This window comes from Sebastes fasciatus, chromosome 2 (assembly GCF_043250625.1).
Source record: "Sebastes fasciatus isolate fSebFas1 chromosome 2, fSebFas1.pri, whole genome shotgun sequence".
NCBI classification, from domain to species: Eukaryota; Metazoa; Chordata; class Actinopteri; order Perciformes; family Sebastidae; genus Sebastes; species Sebastes fasciatus.
In genome coordinates, this window is record NC_133796.1 from 28,555,550 (window position 1) to 28,574,592 (window position 19,043).

The 19,043-nt window shown below is 39.7% G+C and overlaps 1 protein-coding gene and 1 long non-coding RNA gene across 2 annotated transcripts in view; one reads left to right on the forward strand and one right to left on the reverse strand.

The window, feature by feature from the left end:
• Positions 1–19,043, reverse strand: part of galnt18b (UDP-N-acetyl-alpha-D-galactosamine:polypeptide N-acetylgalactosaminyltransferase 18b) — a 96,091-nt gene that overhangs the window by 52,759 nt on the left and 24,289 nt on the right. Inside the window, exons 2-3 of the mRNA XM_074617117.1 lie at positions 5,426–5,621; positions 2,423–2,589 (exon numbers count right to left, since the gene is read on the reverse strand). Coding sequence (XP_074473218.1) covers positions 2,423–2,589; positions 5,426–5,621 — 363 coding nt within the window. The remainder of the gene's footprint in view (positions 1–2,422; positions 2,590–5,425; positions 5,622–19,043) is intronic.
• Positions 1,599–17,531, forward strand: LOC141756992 (uncharacterized). The gene is made up of 4 exons (XR_012591570.1): positions 1,599–1,720; positions 14,181–14,280; positions 16,996–17,071; positions 17,290–17,531. It is a non-coding gene; the product is annotated as an uncharacterized LOC141756992 (long non-coding RNA).

Sequence of the window (19,043 nt, forward strand, 5' to 3'; positions counted from 1 at the left end):
CACGCTGTCAGCATATACTGGATATCTTTTCGACCCGACACTGTTTGCACTACATCCAATGCATGCAGATGTAGGAATTAGGGTTGCAAATGCAGACACGATTTGTACAAACACTTCATCACCTTGCTGGATTGTTATGTGCCTCGGGGCATATTTCTTGGCTTTGCAGCTAATTAGTGTTATTCATATATCGGTTAAATCCAATGAACACAGCCGCCTAATTAAAAACATTAGAGGAGTTTGGAGGCCAGAGGAGCAGTACAGATACAGATATCTCCACACATGAGGCAATGATATGTAAACTAGGCCTCCTTTAACACAAGGTTGTTAAAGCTAAGCCCCGCCCCCCTTAGTTACTGTTGCTATGCCTGGAAAGCTTTCCGTTCTCACGTAGCACTGCAGTATAAAAAGATAACGTCAAAGGTTGTATATTGCTAAGAAGTGAAAGTCAATTATAAGTTCCATTGCAACGCCAGCGCCCAGCAGCAGACCTACGCCTCCACCATTTTGGACTGTAATGGAGTCGACTACCATAATGACACCAGTTAAATATTCATCTACAAAGTGCCGTACAAAAGTCAAACAAAATTATTTCTATTCTACTATTTATATTTAATGTCTCTACCAAACTGGCCTGGGTTGAACAATACAAATATTATAAATATGCATACTATTATAACTATTTACTTACTTATTTATTTATTAAACTTTTTTGCCCGGCTGCTTCCCGGAGGAGCGTAAAGTGAGCGATGGACATAAATGTAAGTTAGAAAAATCCAGCACACAGATTTTGAGAGCAGTCTCAATCTTTTTCATGTCACCAACAGGGACGTTAATACATCCACCGCGGTACGGGCTTACAGCATACATCCCACGGGTGTATTAAAAGAGATGAATTACAGCCAATATATCCATTATTATAGCACCATACAGCTAGCAGAACCGGATATGTCATATGAACTTGCAGGGCTGTCTGATGCACGTTCATTATGCTGGGGAAAATAACTCTGGATTCAGCTTTTAGTTAATCAAACTTTTAGGACATAATGATTTAAATGAGGTCTATTTAAGTGTTCGTACTGAGAAGTTGATTGAACTTAAAAAAAAAAAATCATCCTCTGATTTACCGACGTCTCTTTATACATTCATGGCAATGGACTCATTGGCGTTTACAGTCCAAAATGACGGCAACGCTACAGAAGCACCATCTAGCAGTCATTGTCAAAAAAGCACCAGAGGTTCGCCTCTTTGCTTTTACACTCTTTGATAACGTTGGCTAATTTACTGTCAAAATTCTTATTAATTTTTGAAACAATGGGTGCTTCATTTCAGACAGAGGTGGAAAAAGTAGACTTCATTTCTAGCAGGCGACTGTCAATTTTGCCGGCCGAAATGAAAACTGTCGCAGGCAGATCAGCAGCTGGTAGCTAGCTCGATAATTAATCTAACGCTAGCTCCGTGAGTTTGTTGAAAACTCTGTCTTTGGCCTTTTTGATTTTTCCAGCTGACTCGTTATAGACAAGAATCTTATATATAATAAATATGTTAAAGGTACAGTATGCGGGATTTGGTGGCATCTAGTGGTGTGGTTGCAGATTGCAACCAACTGAGTACCCCTCCACTCACTCCTCCCTTTCCAAGACTGCGGTAAATTGAGCAGCCGGTGTTACCACGGTTTTGCACTCTGCAGCGTGTGTCGGAGAACTACGGTGGCCTTCAGGTAACGTAAAAAAGCGAAAAATAGGCTCTCTCTAGAGTCAGTGTTTGGTTTGTCCGTTCTGGGCTACTGTAGAAACATGGCCGACTCTGTGAAGAGGACCCGCTTCCTATGTATTTATGAAGGGCTCATTCTAAGCTAACGAAAACACAACGATTCTTAATTTCAGGTGATTATACACTAATGAAAACATAGTTATGAATATTATATTCCATTTCTGCTAATAGATCCCCCGAAATGTTACAAACTGTTCCTTTAAATGTGCGCTCGATGGCTACATACATGAAAGCATGCTAAAAAAGGGGGGCTAAAGTTGGCATGTCCCAGACAAAGAGTCAACATCCTGACCAGTTGATGACCCAGACGACATGAAAATGAAGAAACTGCGTTGTTCTTGCATTGCAGTGTAGAACTAGTTAGTTTTTTGTTCTAACATAATTTGAAAGAGCAGATAAACACATTGTTCAATCCCTTCATATACTTTCGCTCGTGTTTTTGGTTTTGGAAAGGCTAAAAAAAAAAGACAAACACTTTAAATGCAGAGTATCTCTCTTACTACAGCCCCATGCACACCACTTCATCGTGTTAAGAAACCCAAGTCCTGCCGTGCCTCGTTGTGGTTGCCAAGCTACAATGACTCACTGTTTGGGGAGGTTGAGGTTTAACGAGAGGTCAATTGCTGTATTATAAAATGATGCTGCTTACTGTTATTGCTGTTGTCGTCCACCAGGACGATCTCTTTGAGAAGGTGGGAGGGCGTCCTCTTGATGGCAGAGTGAATGGACCGCAAGATGACGGAAAGGGCTTCATTCACAAAAATGAACACGATGCTCACTTGAGGGAGGTTTAAAGGATAAGTGAGGTTTCTGCACCTGTGGAGGACAAATAAAAAGCCCTCGGTGAGGCAATGTTTAGACCTTGTCCGAAGGATTAACAGATACATTTGACATTGATTCCTAAAGAGCAGTGTAATGGCAGATTTCATGCCAACACAGCTACTTGGCAGACTGTATCAGGACCCTATTTTCATGAATCACAGTACAAATGTAAGAACTGGCACCAGTCCATGTCCAGCAGATTTTTTGGAAATTTAACAATTAGAGTGCTTCTGCAGCAGGGTGCACCTGTAGAGCAGTTTGATCTGTGTAGGAGGAATACATGATTGGTCTTCCGGTAAGGTCTGACATCAGTCAATCTTATCTCTTTACCTATTAAAACATTGTTTTCTGCCGCCACACGCTGACATTTTAATTGTGAATAAGGAGTCCAAGAAGAAACTGTTCCAGGAAATGCAGAGAGGAAGCTGCAAAAATCAGACTATAACACTGCAAGTAATGTCCTTTTAGTGTAAATTAAAATCCTAATCATATTGTTTTCTGTGTGTAATGACACAAATGCGTTAGAAGACTATTACATCAATAACAGTGTGTAGATTGTGGTAACAAAAAACTGTGGCAAGCTGACCATTTAATTTAATTGTAAAGAGTGAAATGTGTAGGGAATTGTAACTCTTTTTGCAACACCTGTTTCCAGTTCTGCCTGTCAAATTTAACAAAAATCCCACTGCTGTTCCCACATCATAGTGCTAAGAGCCTGTTGTATTTACAGAATGGCCTGGCTCGGGCACTACTTTTGGGAAATGTGTGCGAAATGCGCGTGATTAATGTGTCCCCCAGAACAGTTTTGGATGAGTGTACACAGAGCCAGTATGAGTGGGAGCGGACAGTCTCAAGGGAGTTTAGTGATGTGCAGTGGAGAAAATGCCCTGCAGATCTTTGAGCTGTGTAAACTTTCAGACCAGAGTGTCACTGTGCGCTCCTATAACATATGAACTTGAAGGCTGTGCTGAGTCGCAGCTAACCGATGTGGTGTGAGCACTCCCTGTAAAGATGTTGTTGTATTGACTTTGCAGGATTGCTTTTTTTGTCAAGGACTTAATCAAAGTGCCCACAGTGCACAAATAACTGCACACAGTGCATGCGTCCCTTAATTTACAGGCTGCAGGTGGGAACATGTACTTTGTCCTGCCACCTTCAGGTGGCTGTAGGGGTTTGAGTCAGATATTTGTACAGTAAGAGTCACTCCTTAATCAAGCCTACAACAAACAAGAGTTTTCTCAGCAGCAGCGTTGCACTGAACGCTGTAGGCAGATTGGTGTTCAATTAGAGGCACTTAGTGCTTGAGAAGGAACAACAATGTGATTTTCGGAAGTGCCTCATGAGTTCCTTTGTTTATTACTGAAAAGTGAACGGTCCTCAGAGCTAAAAAATGACCACAGAACACCAGGGTAGATAAGGTTGACCGATATGAGGATACATACAGACTAGAGCTGAAATGATTGATGATTGTTTGGCAGAAAATTAATCTGCAACTATTCTAAACCATATCTTTTATTTTTTGATTGTTGATCGGAAAAAATAATGATTTTGAACATGACACTTTGGGCTCTGGGAAATTGTAATGGTCACATTTTACCATTTTGTGACATTTTATAGACAAATCCATTAACAGAGAAAACAACCGGCAGATTAATCAATAATTAAAATTGTTAGCTGCAGCACTGAGACAATGGCAATTTGTTAACCATCAGAGATTTTGCCACACTGTTTATACTGTGGTGGATTTAATATCTCTAGATGTGTTAGGCCATTGTGGGCGATGTTGCAAATCACTGAGCAGAACTGATGTTTATCAATACAGGATTTTTACAAAACGTTTAGTGATGATGGTAACGTTGATCTAGTTGGGTCTAGGCTGAAATATCAACTGGTGTGATGGATTGCCATGAAGTTTTGTACAGGCATTCATGGTCCTCCAAGGATCAATCCTAATGATCATCAAGCACCATCATCAGGTCCAAATAGGTCCAATTGTTAATCACAAAATACCTGCAAAACTAATTAACTAACTGTTAGCATTGTCATTGTTAGCATGCTAAGGCTAGCATTTAGATTAAAGCGATGTGTTTTTTTATGTGAATAATTTGCACGTCAGTCTATTTTTTCAAACTGAACGTGAATATTACGCGTCGAAAGAGCAACATACATTTTTTTTACGAATGAGGTCGATTTTTCTGCGTTGCGCCTATATTTATAAAACAACAACACGGAGGCTCTGTAGTCCGAACCAAGACGGCCAACTGTATTACTCCTTTCAGCCCTAACAAAGGTAGCACAGACCAGATCCATTCCTTCCGTTCTTACTTTTCACAATAAAAGCCCTAGACATATAATATTCACAGTAGAGTATTCCTCATTTTCGTGTCGTTTATTCGTCATGCCCCCGGTGTGTAAAGGCCTTTAGTCTTGTTTTTTCATCAATGTGATGTAGTACTTTGATTGTTTATGTGTTAATTTGCTTGATAATCATAATCATTATCATATATCATGACATATATTGCTATCACAATATAAAATGACTCATACTGTGATAGAGGAATTAACCATTTTGCTCAGAGACACACACATACAGAAGTACAGAAGTGAGAAGAAAAGTCAAACAATCAAACTGACACTTTTGCAGCACAAAATTTGGACTCAATTTGGAGTCACAATCTGTAATTCAGATGTATCAGAAAACAACAGAAAAATAAACAATTCACTCAAACACAGGACACTTTAGAGAACTATATCAACAGCTAGCACCTACTGTAGGGTGATAGTATATGAAAACCACAGTGTTTGAGCACCATTCTGCCTGCAGTCTTACCCATCAGGCCTGAGGTCTGGTATCGGTCTGTCTAAAGAGAGACGATCACTGAGGTAGCCGTTATATCCGTAGTACTGGAACATCTTCAATGCCACCCGCCGGTTGTCTGGGCTGAGCTCCTGACCCCAGTGAGCGAACAGCGACGAGTCAGAGAATGATGTGTCCGCCTGACCGTCCTCTCCCCTCCCTGGAGTCTCTAGGAGGCACAGGAAGAAAAATAGCATGAATATTTGTCTAGGCCACAGCTTCTCAAGCTACCGGTGAGGTTGTGCATAAGGTGACATTTAAGGGATGTGGAAAAATGATAGCACTAATATAATCACTATGATAGATGCAGCTTTCCCCTGTGCTGTAATATATGTTAGCAGGTGAAGGGTGGCCTGTCATTTCCAAAGACTGATTGGCTGTCCTTCAATAGAAACACCGAGAGTTCATGCAGCACTCTCGAGAAGCTCTGGTGTCCTTGAAACAAAGGATTCACTTCCTACCAGCAGCTGGCGGGACGTTCTGCAGCTGACCTTGCTCTTTGACCTACACAGCGTGGAGAAAGTGAAACTAATTTCCCTAAAGGCATCGCTACACAAGTTTCCTTTAATAATTAATCAAGTGGTAATGTGTGATCATCGTTGGAGTAAGTGAACTTTTCTCCGTGAGTGTTTTTTTGCACTACAGAAGATTCGCAGAGCGACTTTGTGTTTAAAGGGCTGAAACCTGACGGGTTCAAATGAGTGCAGTCCTGACTCATTTTATAGCTGAGCAGCACTGACAGCGCTGAGAGCAGAGACACATCTAACAAACACACATTTAGTGCGACAAACAGTATATTACTGCTTGCGGTTCTTGCTGATAGACTCAGTTCATGTCCAGACTCCATAAAACACCGGTGGCATCTGTTAAAAATTCTGTACCGCTTCCAAGAGGTTTTAATGCACTTCAGAGGAAAACTTCTGAGTGTCTTTAACAGTCAGGGAGCTTTATCCAGCTTTAGGCGAGTGGTTTAAATGCCTAAAAGAAATACAATATATAAAGGAGATACAGAATGAAGTGATATCACCTTGAAGAATATACAATAAAAGTTTCCCAACTGCACTTGCATGATTGCAGTCTGTAGCTCTGACATCTCAGTGATTATGTCTTCTCTTGCACCGTCAATAAAAACATGTTAACAGTGCAAGACCTTTCCCAGGTTTTTCATTTCATAGATTTCTCGTACCTGTTGGAACATTATTCAGGGATTCAATAGAGTGCCGCAGTCAGGTCTGAATATTGCAGAGCTTTCGTGTTATTGAACAGCACAGTGATATCTCTGATCTGTGAAAATATGGGGGGGTGTAGGTGAGAGGTTGCTGGTGGCAACCCAGTGAAGTTGAGAACCAGAATTACTGCCTTGCAGTCGTACAGTATGCCTCCGCCAACCAGTCAAGTTGCAGTTTGCGTCCATGTTTGTCCAATTATGTTATAACTTCATCATTGTATCCTGTTGGACATTTGTGTAAAATTGTCATAAATAACACATGGATTCTTGAGTTATGGCCAAAAATGTGTTTTGTGAGGTCACAGTGACCTTTGCCCTTTGCACACCAAACTCTAATCAGTTCATTCTTAAGTCCAGGTGGACGTTTGTGCCAAATTTGAAGAAATTCCCCCCAGGCGTTCCTGAGATATCGCCTTCAGATGAACAGGTTGGACAGACGTACGTTGAGACGTCAAAGGTCGTCTGAGATGGTCAAAATTAGATTTGCACATGTATAACTAAAATCATAATAACACCCTTTCTGGGTAATTTATACAAAAGTCTGTATAAAATATATACAAATATATTTTTGCTACTTAGTAGGCCAAATTCTGTTTAAAGTCAGTATTTGTGCACAGTTGCAGATACAGATCAGGCAACACTAATATTATTATTATACTATTTGTAGAATTAGATTCCAGTGGTGACTGCGTAGGATTGTTTCAGACTTGTGTGATCCAAACATTTCCAATAACTAAAGAGCGTTGTAAAGTCCAAAAGTCAATATTTATTGAAAAATAAAGATTGTGATAAATAAATATAAAGATAGATGTAATAATGTAATCATTTGTATTAATGTTTTTATCTGACCAAATATTCTGCATCAATCCATATTTGTTGGCGTTTAGCCATCAAAATCAACGTTTTCACTGAGATAAAAAACCTATTTGCTCTCCCAGTCGCCCCACACAAAGGGAGGCATGCACCAGTATTAGTGGGGCGGTCTAGCAGCAATCTGACGGCACCTTACATTACATTTATTTAACCACAATGGAAAAAAAATAAAAATCTCGGCTCTAACATTATTAAAGCAAATTAATTAAGCCGTTACCAAAAAAAGTATGTTGTATCTGCATTCGCTCGATGAATCTGTCAAGAGTAATGACTTTATTCAAATTGAGGATTTTGTTCGAGGATTTGTAATTTTTTTTAGGGTGATGACGTCAGAAAGTGTGTGTATGTAAGCTTTTCTTAGATACAAGTACGGGGGACTGCAAGGAAAACAGGTTGGGAACCACAGACCTATAGGACTGCAAACAGACGGTTTCTAAGAAGAAAAAAAGCCAGAAAATAATTTACTTAAAAATGATTTACCTAATTGAAAAGGACCGAGTACAACTGAATTCCCTGTCATGGATAATAGTTGCATATTGTTAATTAAACTGTCCTAGTCAGCAGGAAATGAAATCTAATGAAAATGGGTGCTGGTATAATGTGTTAATAATTTCATTAAAAGAGAAGTCCCCTGCAGCATATTGAGTCTATACAACAATAAAACATTTTTCATTATTAGGTAGTGTCAGTATTTCAGGTTACTGCGGACAGACAGTAATGAACAGTTTTGTTTTCTTTTTCAGAGTGAAATGAAACTCAAGCCAGGAGAAGAGTGATAAGAACGGTCTCTCCTTTTAATTAATACTATTTGTCATAGCTGTGTTTTGTTGAAGCCATTTTAAATGAATGTCTCTCAAGTTTCAGAACACGATAAAGGCTAATAAATGAAAACTGAGATCTTTTTTGAAAAAATCTCAGACATGAAATGAAAAAAGTGAGGAATGCACATAAACCAAGAAGCGTCAAAGAGGAAAGAAAAGGCTTTGAGTCCTCACTGCAAGCAAAAGACAAGGTTAAGTGTGTGTGTGTGTGTGCAGTATGTACGTGTGTGTGTGTGTGTGCAGTGTGCATGTGTTTTGAGCAGATTGCTGAAGGTAAATATTCATGAGCAGATTGTTTCAACATACAAGTGACAAACAGTCAGCCATGGAAGAACTAAAGCAACAATATGGAGGCAGGTGTGAAGGGATTACATTATGAACCAAAACAAAAAGAACTGCTTCTGAAAAGAGTTCACAGTGAATGTCTTAGGAAGGTGAAGGAAACTATTGTACCAGTAGTTACAGCGTATATCATATCCTGTAATATTAAATTATGCAGTACTTCTCTTACACGTGTGGTTATTAAGAGGACATGTTTATATTGAGCTAAAAGAGAGTGAATACTGGACTTATATTTGCTTGGAGGCCAGAAACTCCAAATCAATGACAACGTTGCTCCGTAACTGCGGGTTGTGTCAACAAGCAACTGTTTGCTAAAACATTCCACTTAAAAAGGTGAAGATATGTAAATGTTGTGCCCAGAATTAGTTTCTGTTGCCCCAAAGTGGCAAAAATAAAAATGGTTTTGCAGGAATAGTTTGACATTTTGGGTAAATGCCTTTTTTAGCTTTCTTGCCGAGAGTTCGATTGGATGATTGACCACTCTCATGTCTGAGAGTTAAATATGAAGCTATTATCATTATCATCATCATTAACGGTAGCCTAATTCTGAAATTTTTGAGCAGGCTCATTTATTTCAAACTAAATTATTCAAGCAATCAAGAGCTCGGAGGGTGAAGCATTTGGGGAGGTGGATGTGAATAACAATATTACTGTAGCAAAGAAGTTAGAGCAGAAAGGAGGGGTTAATGGCATGCCGACATCGGGCCGACCATGAACTGGTACGAGGATCGGCCTACTCAGGGCCGAAGTTCAGCCATAAATTCGCCCCGCATTCAGACCCGGCGGCAGACATAAACCCGTGGGTGGGCATTTGATTTCTGTGAGTGGGCCCAATGTAAACATAATAGGCGGCGCTGGCACACTAGAATATTGATCAGGCAGATTACAATTATAAGCACATCTTCCCGATCTAAACGTAGCATGCGTTGAATTTTCACCGAGCTAAAAACAACAGATGAAGTCATTGACACTTATAATTATACAATATAATATATTAACACAATATATTTAGCAGGTCAGTGGAAATGCGTACCTCAAAAACTGTTATTTGCTCTCCAGATTGATTATGAATTGTGATATAAAAATAATTACGTTCTGCCATTTTCAGCCAATTAAACTGTTGTCAGGCTATTAAATAGGCGTATCAGTCGCTATAAGCCCCATATACAGTATGTGGGTCATTAGGGGCCTACTTCACCCACTAGTAGGTTTAATCATCTATTCACATGTTAGATCACCAAAAGAAGGTATAAAAGAACACCACAGCGACCTCCAGCGACCGTAGTAATTATGACAGGAGCAGAAGTGGAAGCCAGGTACTCTAGTGTAGACACTGTGAAACCCCATAAGGGGTGGAGGTAGAGGACGATGGATTGGACACAAAACACAGGTCTATCAAGTCTGTCTCCTATCTCACATTTGAGCTTCACATTGGCTTACATTTTAAATTATTTTCGGAGCTATACTCATAACGTTCAGGGTTAAGCCCTGACAAAATGACCAGGTGACACGGATGCCCGTAACCATAGTAACTCACTCCTGCCTGCATGTGCAGTGTGCACGGCGAGAGAGGAGAGGGAGAGACGCTGTGTGTGCTGCCAGAGGAGCCGCTGACTGAGTTTACTCTGAGTTCTTAGAAGGGTCTGAAAAGTTGATAAATCCAGTTAGAAAGTGTAATCTCCACAACGTTTAACTAGTCCGTCTTTAGGGTCAGAGGCTCGTCATCCAGGGCGGGCACAGGTGACTTGGTGGGCGAGCCCGGCCCCCCAATGCCCTTCCATGCCGCCAGAACTGCCTACACTATATCCTGCTGCTTAACTTTGGCCCTGAGTGGGCAGTACGGCAGATCATTACCGGTTCATGGTCGGCCCTGTGTCAGCTCTAAGTTATCAGCTCTAGATGGTGAGGTAGCTACTGTGTAAAATGTTACTACTAATGTATTCAATGGGAGAGTTCCTATTATAATGTATGCACTTCAGCTGTAATGACAGCTTTAGCTGCGGTTAAGTGTTATAATTGCGGCTAATTCAGAACTACCTGAGTGACCACTGTCTCCTGCATTTACAATACCAAATGTGGTAGCCTATTTCGGTGGTTCCCAACCCGGGGTCCGGGCCCCCCTCAGAGGGGGGCCAGAATTTGTCTACTCTGAGATGGTCAAAATTAGATTTGCACATGTATAACTAAAATCATAATAACACCTTTACTGGGTAATTTATACAAAATATATTTTTTTGCTACTTAGTAGACCACATTCTGTTTAAACCCGGTATTTGTGCACAGTCGCTGATAAAGATCAGGCTACACTGATATTATTAGTATTATACTATTAGATTCCAGCGGTGGCTGCGTAGGTTTGCGTAGGAGGTGACTCGTGTGATCCAAACATTTCCAATAACTCAGAGCGTTAAGTCCAAAAGTAAAAACGTATTGAAAAAAGATAGATGTAATAATTTTTGTTTTGTTTTTATCTAACGAAACATTCAGCTTCAATCCATATTTGTTGGCGTTTAGCCTTTCAAAATCAACCTTTTCACTGTGGTAAAAAACATCTTTGCTCTCCCACTCGCCCCACACAAAGGGAGGCCCGCACATGTATTAGTGGGGCTGTCTAGCAGCAATCTGACGGCACCATAAATGACATGTAGTTAACCACAATAACAATAAATACATTTTGGCTCTAACATTATTATAGTAAATTAAATACGCTGTTACAAAAATAAAGATCATATTTTGTATCTGCATTCGCTTGGCGAATCCGTCAAGATGTAATCACTTTAATACACTGTCATTTGTTTTAGGGTGATGATGTCAGAAGGTGTTTGGTGGAGGGGCTCATCTTCTCTTAGATACAAATATGGGGGCTTCAAGGAAAACAAGTTGGGAACCACTGGCCTACCGCATTGTACAGAGTGTTAATCCACCTTTTTCACAGCACAATGACGACTGTATTTTAAAAAGTACTCAGTGAAACATTAACAAATCAGAAGTTGAGAGAACGGTACGCGCCTGAGGCAGAATAACTTCAACTCTTCAAATTCAACACACAGTTGTTAAACTTTCACTGCTGTGAAGCAGAGGGGATAGGTCTCAGCTCTTGATAAGACAACACTGTGATTAGAGTAAGGACATGATAAAAGTTCTGAAAGTCTTTCAATCCTGGCGAGCTACGCCTGAAGGCCCATTCGTTTCACTGCGAGTGGGGGTGATTAATTAAGCCTACAGAGACAGTCGCCTCAGAGGTGAATCCCTGAAGCAGCGGTTAGGGCAGGTCCGTGTTGTTTGGACAGCGTAACCTTGGCAACGTAGTCTGTTTGGTGTGCTGTCTCAGCGGTGCACATAGAGTAGATGATTGACAAACATGCTGGTACGACCTTACTGAAATGGGTTCAAATAAATCACAACACAGTATGTCACATGACTTGTTTTTCATTGAGCATGTCATGTGACTCACTGCAACCTTGCTGTTTGGAGAGCGGTTTCCTCTCGAGTACACATGCAGTCAACTAACCTTGGTGGTAACTCAAGGAAACCACAGCCAAATATATCCAAGGCAAAAACTATAGTGTGTGTGTGTGTGTGTGTGTGTGTAGACAGGTGAAGTATTCCCGAAGCTTCTCAGCAGCACTCCAGGCGTGAGTGGAGTGCAGCACTAAGTGTGCTTCGACAGCGAGGCAACAGAGTATAGTTGTCTACTCGCACTGTCACAGAGGAGAGGCAGGAGAAGAGACATATGCACATGCAACATGTACAAACTGAGAAAAACTAAATCACTGGAGACCAAACAAAGACACTTAGCAAAGACGTTGCTGAAAGAGAACAATAAAGCTTCAGGTTATACATGAACTTACTTTTTAGAGGCACAGCAGCACATGTTGAATTATTTAATTTGATCCCACATAAAGATAGTTAACTGTGATGAAACTGCCCCCACTACGCACATCGATTTTTATCAGATTATATTTATTCACCCCCCTCCTGTCTGTGGAGAGGAAAATGTTTTGAAAATCATTATCATTTTTCCCACCTCAGAGATAACTCTGTTCCATGCAACGCTAACTCACGGCGGTACAGATGTAGACTCCTGATAAAACTGCTGAAGGCCTGGATTGTGTTTTCTGAATCTACCTCTAAACTCTAGTGTGAGTTGGGAAGAAAGAGGGAAGCATTTGGCCGTTGTAACAATTTTAGTGTAAATCAATAAAAGGGTAAAATCTTGGTTGAGAGATCTTTACTCTGTTACAGATGCAGCGAACTATCAAATGGACAAGCAGAGTCAGTTTTCTAGTAGTAGTCAATTCTTAAATGCATACTTTGTCTGCGCTCTCCGAGTGCCATTCTAGTTTATTCTTGTTATTCAATTAAGACCTCAATCTCTGCTATTCCTCAATCTACTTATATGTTTGAACATTTTTCTGGAGACAAACCTTTGCTTTTTTTTGTCTAGACTATACATTCTAAAGGGTTTTTCGAGACCTGACAAATGGAGGAGTTGTTTTTTCACAGCATGTAGGCTAAGTAGCAGTTGATAACATATAATGTTGCCCAACACAATATGAATATAAACATAAAAAAATATTTTCAACAGTGAAACATCAACAGGTTAATGCAATAATATGTTTTTGGCTGATTATCATTGTTAATACTTACGTTTAAAAGTAATATTTTAATTAGCTGACATTATTCACTGGGTCTCTAACGCCTCACTTCCACGCAGTTTTGCTTTGTGTCTGTAAATCCATACAGTATACGGATAACGGCCCCTAGTGTTCAATGCAAGGAAAGGCGTCTCTTTACGAATGGATAGAAACGCCACCGCAGATATGGGAGAGAAATCAATTTTGTCTGTTTTTCGCCGTCCAGTCTAGACGAGCCACATTTATATATTTTTTTTCAAGTGAAAAGTTCAACGGCATGTTAGCTCACATTGTTAGCAATGTAGCGTGCTAGCTGTGAAACATATAGAGTGCATGGATAGTTGTTTGTACGTCTTTTAACAAAATATTTCACAGAACTGCTAAATATGCCGTTGAACATCTCACTTGGAAAAAAAATTATAAATAGAGCTTTAATACATTCAAAAATCTATTCCACAGGAAGTTAGAAAAAAATTATAACGTTCACAATTTTCAACATACATGCAAATTACGGACTGAAAAAAAAACCCAAAACGGAAGGAGTAGTTTCTCAAACACATCGGAGATCACGGAGGTCCCCATAGGAATGAATGAAATTATGGTTGACTCACATTCACACACTCACAGTACACAGAGATACTGTATGTGGAAACAAGGCGTCAACACCTGAGGTATGTAGGAATGTTTGGAGAAAAAAACCCAGTAATTTAAGGGTTAATGTAAAGAGTCACACCATTTCTGATCATTCTTATATTGGGCTTGCATCTTGCCATACTTCTAAGTAAGCCAAATGAAGTTCACTTCTGAGTTTTGCCTCCATAATTTAGAGACTACTTCCATCCTGACTGAACTCTCACAGAGATGCAGAGCAGCCAGCTCCTCACTATTACGCGGAGAGAGATCAGGCAGCTACTGTGGAAGTCACAGGTATTTAACTACAAACTAAAACTGACAAGCGGATATTGTTTTAATCATATGAAGATCCCTGTTTGACCTTGATACCAGACAACCATTAAAAAACAAGTCTGTAGTTCTTTGTTCCACAGATTTCGCTGCCTGTAAATACCCTCCAATTACAGGAGACAGTTTGCAATTTATCCTCAGTCATCGTGTCATTTTGCATCCAAAATAATGAGAGCGGAGCATGAAGCCACAACATCAAACGCTGTGGTGCAGTCAAAATATTCATTGTATATTCAGTCTGACACCCACAGAGAGAGAGAAGAAGACCTTGGCGTAGACTTCAATCTGTAAAAAAAAAGGTCTCATCATCCACATGAAAATTTCAAGACATACCGGTGTTTCTACAACTTGATATCAAAGAAGCTGTCAGCTAAAAGAGATCAAGTATTTTAAAAACTTTTCACGTTCAAGGCGGTTTTGACAATAGTGCAGGAAATCCCCTCCATGCTGCTATAGTCACATTTACCATTCTTCCAAAATGCATTTCCTGCTCAAGAATACACATCTGAATAACAGATTCAGCTGTCGACCTCTGAGCTTCTTGTCCTGTCCTTTCATTTTACAGAAAGTTATATTAAATCACGTGTTATCTTACTTGAATGTATGTATGTATGTATATGCTCCAAAATGATGGAATACTCTCTGTGCTCTGTGAACATTTTTAAATGACAGCTGCAAACCTATTTATTTAATTTGGCTTATAACTAATGGCATTCTATTTATTGTGTATTTTAATTTTTTAAAATTGTTTTAACTAATTGCCTTATTTTTATTATTCTTAATGGTCTCTGTTTTTAATTTCACTAATATATTTTAACATCTCCTGTCCTCTTATTGTCTAATTTTACTGCCCATCTGCCCTAGTTTGAATGTGTTACATTTTTCTTTTCTTTTGTAAAGCACGTTGAGCTACACTGCTTGCATAAAAAGTGCTCAATAAAAAAGGTTACTATTATTACTGTAATTAAATAAATATTTGAAGTGTTCAAATACAATTATATCCTCAAACAATACAGGTGTTTTGTTAAATGCAGACCAATCAGATTGCTCAAGTTTAGTCCTCCGTCACTGTAGTGCAAGATAATACAGAGTGGTAATTCAGTAATATTGTTTATCTAACTTCAGTGGAATCATAATGTGATGACATGAGCATATTGTGTGATTGTTTTACTATGACTCTGAGCAGAATTTAATTTCAAATGAACTGACTAAACAGAATAATTGAAGACCTTTGTGAGACCTACAACGTATCCTCGTACAACGGTTCTTATGATATCTTACTACAAGTCATTACTCATTTTTCGTGCGTTTTCTTACGAATGTCCAGCAACACCTGTCAATTTCGGCTCCTTACATGCATACAGTCTTTTCAAAATAAACTTCCGTCTTCACAGGAAACAACTTGGTTAGGTTTAGGCAACACTAAACCTACTACAACTACTAAGTTAAGTTAGGAAAAGATCTTGGTTTGGGTTAAAATAACTCAGGAAGTGGCTTAAGTACTTAAGCACTGAAGTTACGTGACAAATAAACCAACGTTGATTTCTGGTTTCACACGAGGTACGAACACCGGTCTCCAGGGTGAAAGTTTGACCCAACCATCCACCCCGACATCCTCCCTTTGTGGCGTTTATTAATATTTATACTTCCTTGTTCACGATTACGTGGATTATATACGGACTGATTTAATGGGATATGCACAAATTACAGAGCCATAATTTTCATAGGTATAGCTACAAACGGTGTATGAGACCATCCTGCAGTGGAACACAGATCAACTATCAGATCAAAAATATCCATTTTAATATTTTGATATTGATTTCAACCGTACATGGACTGGTGAGCAGTGGACGTGACCTTCTCAATCACTTAGGTCCTCATGCTCCATAGCACATATTACACGTGTATTTCACTGAGTTTCTGTCATCTGTACAATGCTTTACAGTCTGTACACTGTTCCCCTTGGTCACATAATTCAAAAATAGTGCTTATAAATAGATAGCAGATAGTATTTAAAAATGATAAATTATAAATGTGCAAGCTAAAATGGTTTATTTGGTCTCCTGAACACCATTAGCTTCCTTAAAATAAATGACACAATAAGTCAGCAAAGAGTAGTTAGTAGCAGTAAATTAAAGGCAGCAGGACTTCCTGGTGATTCAGCATTACAGAATGGAGGGGAAAAAACATCCCTAATTGACTTATAATATAGAGATCTGCCTCCATAACTCACTCCAACGCAGCATCCTGGAACCTTAAACACAGGAGAATTGATTTCACTCATTAAAACCTTGAGGGTGAACTGTTGCGAAACAGCCAAAGTAAATATTATCATTAAGGAAATTTCCGTGTAGTTGTTTCCATGCATATTTTGAAACTGAACATTAGGAGTCCTCAATGGACAGTAAAGAAAGTTTATATATATATAATGCCTTAATATTGCAAAAGCATCCACTGCAAATAGCCCCGCATTATAAGCATACAAAGTTGTTTTATTTCCAACAGTAAGAGCGACTCACAGTGACATGGCTCCACTTCACCATGTTGCGTTCTCTTCAGCGCACTCACATAAAAGTAGCTCATAGAAAAAAACACCAATTTACATTTTGTACAGTTTAACACAGATGGACCCTACCAACGCTCTCAAATGCACTTGTGTTTTTTTCTCTAATTTTGCAGGTGAAGTTCAACTGTGTTTCAGTTCAGAAACACTGTTGTGATAAAACTGCTCTCATCTCACAGCGACATAGAGAAGGTGAGTCACGCTTTCATCTCGATCATCTCACCATTTGAGCTGCGGGTAATATTGGAATTATTGCTGTTAGACTCCTAACTGCAGCTAAATGACATGATCATATTACTCCTGTTTTATCATCGCTGCTCTGGCTGTCTCCGAGGTTTGGAATCAATTTTAAAGATTTAATTGATCGCGGCATGGCCTCGTTCCGAATCATATCTCATGTCCCCTAACAGCCAGCCCGCGAGGGTCTAAGATCTCCGAGGAAACAACCTCCCGACTCGTTCACAGTCTAGACTGAAGACTGAAGGGAACTGACCCTTCAGTGCTCTATATCAAACACAGACATTTATATAACTGCCTTTCATCTGTGTATGATGCAGCATTTTTATTGCACTCTCTAAAGATGGAAAATGTGAAAGAAAAAAAACTAAATAAATTCATTTGTTGTGCATACTGGGATGCAAATATTCCCAACTACAGCACTAGTTGTTGTTTGGGGGATCATTACTAAAAGCTATGCATTTAATTCCATGTTTTGCCAAACCTGTAGAGAATATGGCAAAGAAAACAAACCCAAATACAGGGTATCAATAATGATGCACAGGTTTTCCACACGTTTTGGTTTTTATATGACGACACCAGTCCTTATGACAAGATTTATTTAATTTCTCATCATATCCTGTCAACTTTAAAGCTGCACTAATCAATGTTTTAAAGGACCATTATGTAGCATTTAGGGGGATCTATTGGCAGAAATATATACATATTAATAAGTATGTTTTATTTAGTGTATAATTACCTGAAACTAAGAATCATTGTGTTTTTGTTACCTTAAAATTAGCCGTATATATCTACATATGGACCCTTTCACGGAGTCCGCCATGTTTCTACTGTAGCACAGAACGGAAAAACCAAACACTGGCTCTAGATAGGGCCAATCGCGTTTTCACGTTTTTTGCGTCAGCCACCGTAATTCTCCTACACGCTGAGCAGGTTAGGTGCTCAGCATAAGTTACCATGATCAGCTGTGCGTGCTTATATAGCACAGATATAATACGCTCTCACAGTACTCTTTAACTGTGAGACAGTAAATACAGCTAATAACCAATTAGTGCGTTTACTGGGCGGGGGGCTGAGTCCACCACTCTATAGGTGCCGTATGGGCCTCTGTGACTGGCTCTGGAGAAATTCTCTCATTAGGACGCATCAGTAGCTGGCGCGTCACACTGGCATTTCTTCTTGAATGAGGAAAGGGGTGTGTGGCTTTGTCTTTCTCTTTGTTTATTCCCATGAGGGGATACGCAGTGGCAGAATTTAGGAGGAGGGTCATGTTTACTTGCAGCGGCCTTTGTCATCTCTAGTCCTTTTGTTCATTCCTCCTCATTAAAGCGTTGAGATCACTCGTGCCCTTCAGAAGGGTACAAAGGCTTTCTTTGTGCTTTTTTCCTCTTTTAGGAGAAGAATTCTCCTCTGGAAACTCAATGTCATTATCGCTGGCAGATTCTGAGCAACTAGCTGCAATATTTTTCCTTCTTTTGAACAACAGCAGATATTATGAGACAGCGCCGACGTTATTTGATATCAGGCTCCGGACATTTTGCTCCTGCGCCACATTTCTCATTCCCACTGTTCGACTTGAAAAGCTGGATTTGTTATTCCATTAAATTCAGTCATCTGAGATGCCTTTTCTGTAACCTCCTATCAGATTTGACTTCCTCAGCACTGAGGAAAAAAGTGCTTCTTCACTGTATCTTTTCACTCTTTATCTTGCAAGCTTTATCTATGCCCCCACGCTTAGCATCGTTTGTCCTTTACGGGGAGTTGTTTTCTTTATAAAGTGGAGTCTGAGGTGTAGCCTCCTCTCAGAGAAAGCACACTTCAGCGTAGGATATAAATCAAAAACATTTCAGAGCGTTCACCTGAGAGCAGAGATATAAACTGATGTGGCCCAAGGCACGGAGAAGTCCAGGGTGAAGAAGGCCATCAA